This window comes from Schistosoma mansoni, chromosome W (assembly GCF_000237925.1).
Source record: "Schistosoma mansoni strain Puerto Rico chromosome W, complete genome".
In the NCBI taxonomy this organism is placed as follows: Eukaryota; Metazoa; Platyhelminthes; class Trematoda; order Strigeidida; family Schistosomatidae; genus Schistosoma; species Schistosoma mansoni.
In genome coordinates, this window is record NC_031502.1 from 776,932 (window position 1) to 783,755 (window position 6,824).

Sequence of the window (6,824 nt, forward strand, 5' to 3'; positions counted from 1 at the left end):
GCTGGTTAACTTTCGTTCAGATCATCCCTAATAGATAGGCAGTTTTATAAAAGAATATAAGTTACAGCAGTTCAGCCAGTATTAAGCTAATCTTTCCGAAACCATCATCTTGTCGATTATATCATTACCATTATTAACTCTAATGACTTATGAATTATGCTAGTTTTTGCGAGTTTGAGTTATTTTGACTGATACAAATAGCTGAAGGATAGTATTAATAGCATCTACTTACAGGAATTCGGCTTATGCTATTGGTAATTACGTAGCGTGAATCCAATCTAGTAACTGACATAATACATGCATGTGTCAAGCTGTCAAACAAGGGTTAAATTTATCATTTTTACATTATCAGGTAATCATTACTTTGTATCGTTTAAGTAGCCTTTTTCCCATTTCATTATATTTATTGTCCTAAAACTATTGAACTTGTATATTCCTTACAAACTCTCACGTGTCTCTGTCTGACTTGTATTAAACAATGTTATTCATGAATATTTATCCGACATTCAGTATGTAGGAATAAATATTTTGTTACGTAACAGATCAGTATTACAACATATGATATTAACAACATACGTCTGTAGGACGGATATTCTCTATCTACAAGCGTTAACAGTGTAGTGAACAAAACACGACTGAGGACAATCGAATGTGTTTAAGCACGAATTCCAGACTATCTTACTAAATTCTGATAATCATACAGCAAACAGTTAATTCGCAAAATAACAACCACTTATCTCAATCTTCGCTATTCCTTCTGTAAATATCAGTTCATCTTCTCTAATTCTATTGTTTATTCTTTTTCTTACCAATCGCGCTTGATTTCAGTTCTTTCTTTATCGGTCTTTATCTATGTCTGACCATTACCATATACTATTTATGTGAACATAAGTAGCTCACACCACAACAGTACTGACTTGAAGATTATAAATCTTATTTCTGTAATCTAATAGCGTTGATAGTTAATATGTTAACAATTAATGTAACAAAGAATAATTGGTCAGTATAGGTACTTTAAAAGTAAGATGGCTATTGGCAATAAACAATCTCAGAAGTTTATAAACAAACATACTGGCACTAAAGTTTGAATAATAGATGTTCAAACCGCTTATAAGCATCTAATTCGAAGATGTACTTAGTGAAATGTTAATTTAGAGATTATACTAAACAGTTGAAAAACATTGCTCAATATAGTTAAGCTGCATTTAGTTACTCACCTCCTTGACGTTCGAAGGTGATACTGAGATTATAATACGAAGTATCTAATCCAAAAAATTCTTTTTATAATGGACACTTCCACTGCTTTTTGGTAAAACAAAATTACATTCCGTTATAGTGATGGGTCAATCCAAAATTTCTTAATCTTAAATCATATGTTCAAGAGGGTTATAAAGATAGCATAAGTTAGTCATTTTTAATGATCCACAGTATTAATAGTAGTCAGTTTATGCTGCCTGACTGAGAGTCTTTTAGACGGTGAGAGTAATACACTTTAAAACTAGAAAAAAACGTGGTTCTAGGGCTAATATGAATACATACTTTCTGTTGTGGAACATCCACCTAGAGGAGTTGGAAAACAATGATCCCAAACCAATACTTTACATAGCCTGTAGGATCCTGAGGGAACAAAAGGCAAATTAACCTATTATTGATCACCGTCTATCAAGGAGCTGAATCTCCTAATATTGCTCCATTGCTTTGAGCATAAGACCTTCAGTTTAATGGCTCGTGGTGTGGCCTCCTAAGAAAACCACCTATTTTGATTTGGGCACCCGGGTACTATCACAGCCTTCACACAAACCAAGGACATCTGCTACTGGCCTCATTGTTATTGTGTGGCGCATATTTATTTGGTGCTTCATTGTACCAATGTTCATGTGTGCAAATAAATAGATAAATAAAATGTTTTACCATAAATTAAGCTTATCTGATTTAGGGCTTGCTTAGTGATGCAATTTGATGATTTCCTCAATGTATATCCTATCCACCTCCAATGTACTTGCCTGATCCCCTCTTTAGTTCAAAGCTGGTCTGTTCTCTCACACAGTAGGTTGTTGCTGATGGTTTCCGTTCAACAGACATTGAGTATGTTGAGTAGACAATGGTTCATAAATACTTGCACATGTTTGATGATGGTTGTAGTAGTTCTCCAAGTTTCAGCTCCATACAGCAGAACTATATTGACGTTCGTATTGAAGATTGTGAGTTTGATCTTGGTTGACGGATAGTTGTTTTGAGTTTCATATGTTCTTCAATTGTAAAAAATGTTGTCCTTGCTTTGCTAATCCGTGCACTTACGTCTTCATCAGATACTCCTTGTACATCGATGAAAAGATTGTTTTGTCTGTTTATTATGTTTTAAAATAAGTTCCAAACTTGCGTATTATATATGTATATATCTATATATTATAATTTTGCTTAGCAACTCATCTGTTAGCTAGTTTTGTTCGGTTTAACTATTTGCATACAATTAAGAATCCGTTAGTGAAATTGAAAGTTGTACTCCATTTTCTTCATACTGTTCAAATTTAAAAGTGGACTATTATAAAATTATTCCTACTCTGTATCAAAGAATTTACACTAAAAGAAATATAATTATAAGATTTCTAGAATTATAATCCAGTAGTCACTTTCTTGTTGCTTAACTTGAAGAATAAAATATGTAACGGGATTTGTGGAGATTGTAGTATTTTGATAGTTTTAACAGTTGATGTTAGACATAAACACTATTAGATTCAGGCTCAGTGGTCTGGAGGTTAGGCGATCGCACATCAGACCGAAGGTATTGGGTTCGAATCCTGCTCGTGGGATCATTATTGTGCATTGCTGAAGAGTCCTATGCTTAGACGAAACAGCTGCTTAGTGCTTCCAGGTTTCACATAGTGTTCTAGTCTAAATTGACTCATGAATTCAACTGTTAAAATTAAATCTGCAATTCAATTTAACAAAACTGATTATAAGATTTGATAATCAGTTATGAATAAAATACATGTAAACATCAGTTTTATGCTATTGATGTATTGTAATCTAATGGATTATGTTACAAAATATGTTTCTAAATTATCACATATAGACTACCACCATTACGATATGAAATCTTTCTCAGATGATTATAACACCTTGATTTTATATTTTTATGAGATTAAGCTTTTCAAGATCTAAAAACTATATACTTGGTGGATGTGTCGTTCAATTTCGTGGATCGGTTGAAGTTAGACACTAACACCGTTGGATGCCGACTCAGCGGTCTATCGGTTAAGTGCTCTGGCGCAAGACTGGTTGGTCTTGGGTTTGAATCTCGCGAGGCGGGATCGTGGATGCGCACTGCTGAGAAGTCGAAACGGCCGTTGAGTGCTTTCAGGTTTCCCACGTTGGTCTAGCTTCAATTGACTCATGATCTTAACTATATAAAACTAGTGATGGCCGTGCATTATCGTCAATTGATTAAATTTCAAATTATACATTATTAAATATCGGTTCAATGATCTACAGGCCAAAAGTTCAAATGTCAGAGTGAAGGCTCTAAGTTTGATCATCGTTGGAATGATAGATGTTTACTGATGATCAGTTTCATATTAGAACGAAATAACTGTTCAAGATTTCCTGTTACTACTTCATAGAGAGTTCACTACAATCAATGAATGATATAGTCTATGAATATATTTATAGAACTATTTCAATCTAACATCTGGTCCATATCTTTTTTACATTATAATCTAACAATTAAATTTTATACTTTACCATAACATACATATCTATATAGTATCCAGTTATCTATCTAAACAAAAAGGATTCATTCATTTTTCAAATATGGATTAGTTTATTCCTTCATTGGATAAACTTGTATCATCATCATCATCATTCCGCTATTATGAAAGTAAATAATACGCATTTTTCTTGGGAAATAGGGATAAATTTAGTTAAATAATTTATCATTTTAAAGAAAAAAATGACAAAAAAATAATTTTTTTAACCGCAAATATTTTGTTTTACAAATAAATAAAAAAAGTTAATATTAATGTCAGAAGTGAGGGGGAAGGGTTTGTGGTGATTCTAGTAAGTTCATAATTGAATTCATGAATCGATTAAAGTTAGACCATTATGTAATACCTGGAAATATTGGACTGCTATTTCGTCTTAGTATGGAACTTCTCATGGATCGGTTGATGTCGGCTCAATGATGTAGAGGTTAGGTGTTCGCGCCCGAGACCAATAGGTTCTGGGTTTGAATCCTGCGAGTGGGATCATGAATGTGCACTGTTGAGGAGTCCCATACTAGGACTAAATGGTTATCTAGTGTTTCCAGGTTTTCCATAGTGGTCTAGCTTTAATTGACTCATGAATTCAACAATTAATATTAATGTACCTATGATAGACACCGTTGGGGTATGATATGGTTAATATGTAGAAATCGGTCAGTGTTTCATCGATCTCAATTTATGAATATTTATAGTGGTGATAATTATGTTTATGTTTTGTTGCTGTTGGGATTTAATTTGTGATAACTTTTTGACTACCAACGTCTATATTTATGCGCATTACGTTTTGTTTGTTAAAATTAAGAAACCTTCAATGTTGGTAAAGGGTACTTAGGATCTCGATCACTTATAGACAAATATGATGCTATTTGGTGAAGACGCTGTAAAAATGCAAAGTCTTCTGACCACTATAAGCAACTATGCAAGCATGTTCGGGTTGCGATTCTCCCTCTCAAATTGCGAAATGTTTCTTCAGGAATGAATTGCATCGACACCGGAACTAATGATAGAGAGTGAAGTAGTTGAGCGTGTTGACCGCTTCACTTATCTTGGGAGTCTCATCAGCTCTTGTGGTCTGACGTGTGACGTAATCTCAACACAGATATAGAAGGCTCGTCTAGCTTTCGCCACCTTGCGTCATTTATGGCGTAGGCGAGATATCTGTCTACCATCCAAAGGACGGGTTTACTGTGCAGCAGTTCGGTTCGTCCTACTTTATGGCAGCGAAACAGTGCCGATAAGAATAGAGGATATTCGTAGGCTACTAGTATTCGATCATAGGTGTCTTCGAAGCACTGCTCGTATATTCTGGGACCACCGAGTAAGTAATGCAGTCGCTAGGAAATGGGTACTAGGTAAGGATGGCGAAGTGGTGAAACTTCATCAGTTGAGATGGTTGGGACACGTGTTACGTATGCCCAACCACCGACTTCCTCGACATACAATGTTTCATGGTGTAGGAATAGGTTGGAAGAAAGCTAGGGGCGGCCAGACCTAAACGTGGCACAAATCCATGAAGTCACTGACAATTGGACTGAGCCATGTTGGTAGGTGTAGACTACCTGGTTTGGATTCGCGAGATGATAGTAATCGATGGTTAGAGACCTTGAATGACATGGCTCAAAATCGTTTGCAATGGCGAAGATGCATCCACTCTTTGTGTTCTGCCAAATTCTAATCTACTGAATTCTTCATGTCTCTATATTTTTTGTCTTTCCAAATTTATTTCACTGGATTACACACCTTGAATAATACCTTTAAACCCTAATCTTTCGGATTACTGCTTATATTCTTACTACTTCTATCACTATGGGATTTGAGTCGACAACTACATCTCTGTGCTAATGTAGTGTGGCAACTCGAACTGATGTACGTACATACGAAGTTCTACGTTGTAACTGACTGACTGACGATGCTATGAAAGGTTAGACTCATAGAATGTATACTTTATAATGTTTTTGTGCTACCGAATAATAATCTTCCATTATGCTTAACCTCTTTTGTTTTTATCTTAGTTTTTTGATTATCAACATTTTACATTTATTTTATACACTAACAGATGCCTGGAATTGTAATGGACAGAAATACTGGATCTACCATTGGTACTACACCACATGGCCGATGGATTGATCAACAACAATATCTTGTTGAAACATATCGTCAAATTCGTACAAATTTAGGTCAATTAGAAGCTGAAATAGAAGCTGCACGATTAAGAGTCACTGATTGGACTAGATTAAGACGACATCCAAGCCGTAGTCGTAGTCTTAGTCATGCTAGTGTTTCAACTACTGCAAGCAGTTTATTAAGTTGTAGTACATTTGAAAGTGGTACAACAGATGCTTCATTTTTAAATGTTACAACAGATGGTACTACTGGTTCATCATGTCATTCATCATGTTCATCAACATGTGGTATACAATTACCTTCAGAAATAGCAGCTAAATTAAGTGCAGCAACATTAATTTCAGCATTTTTAGCTGCAAGTCATGATTTCACACAAGATAAAATACAAGATTCAACTATTACAGATCATTTAGAACAACCTATTAGAGCTCGTACACCAGATCAATGTACATCATCTAATAGATCACGTTCGAATAGATCTATTTCACCTTCATCTCAATGAAACAATGAAATATACATGAGTTAATATATATACTCAGGGTATTGGGTATTCATATATTGGAAACTTAAAACAAACCATACACTTAACATAAATCTACATTCATTTCGTGATTGATTTTCATAACGTACTGGATCCAATGATACATATTCCATTTCCATCATGAATACAAAGAACAGATTCATAACATCTTTTTATCTACTCTACTTTATTATACTCATATATGTAACTATTTATGGTCATAATTATGTTGTTGTATTGATTTTGTTTGCTTTTGTTTTTGTTTTTTTTTAAATAAACAAAACACGCTGCAGGTCTGTCTTTCAATCCCCTTTTAAAAAAGAAGGAAGAACCAACATCAATATAAACTATTTACTTTGAATAACTTGTCATTGCATTTTTTTCTTTTCTTGGTTTAGCAAAATTATGATACATGATAT

At 34.3% G+C, this 6,824-nt stretch overlaps 1 protein-coding gene across 1 annotated transcript; it reads left to right on the plus strand.

Annotated features, from left to right (window-relative positions):
* Nucleotides 1-301: 301 nt before the first annotated feature.
* Smp_133830 (hypothetical protein) lies at nt 302-6,492 on the plus strand (the record flags this gene model as incomplete). The annotated part of the gene is made up of 2 exons (XM_018799870.1): nt 302-352; nt 5,818-6,492. The coding sequence occupies 2 exons, from the start codon at nt 302-304 to the stop codon at nt 6,385-6,387; spliced, it is 621 nt and encodes a 206-aa protein (XP_018653740.1). The 3' UTR covers nt 6,388-6,492.
* Between the last annotated feature and the right edge of the window lie 332 nt (nt 6,493-6,824).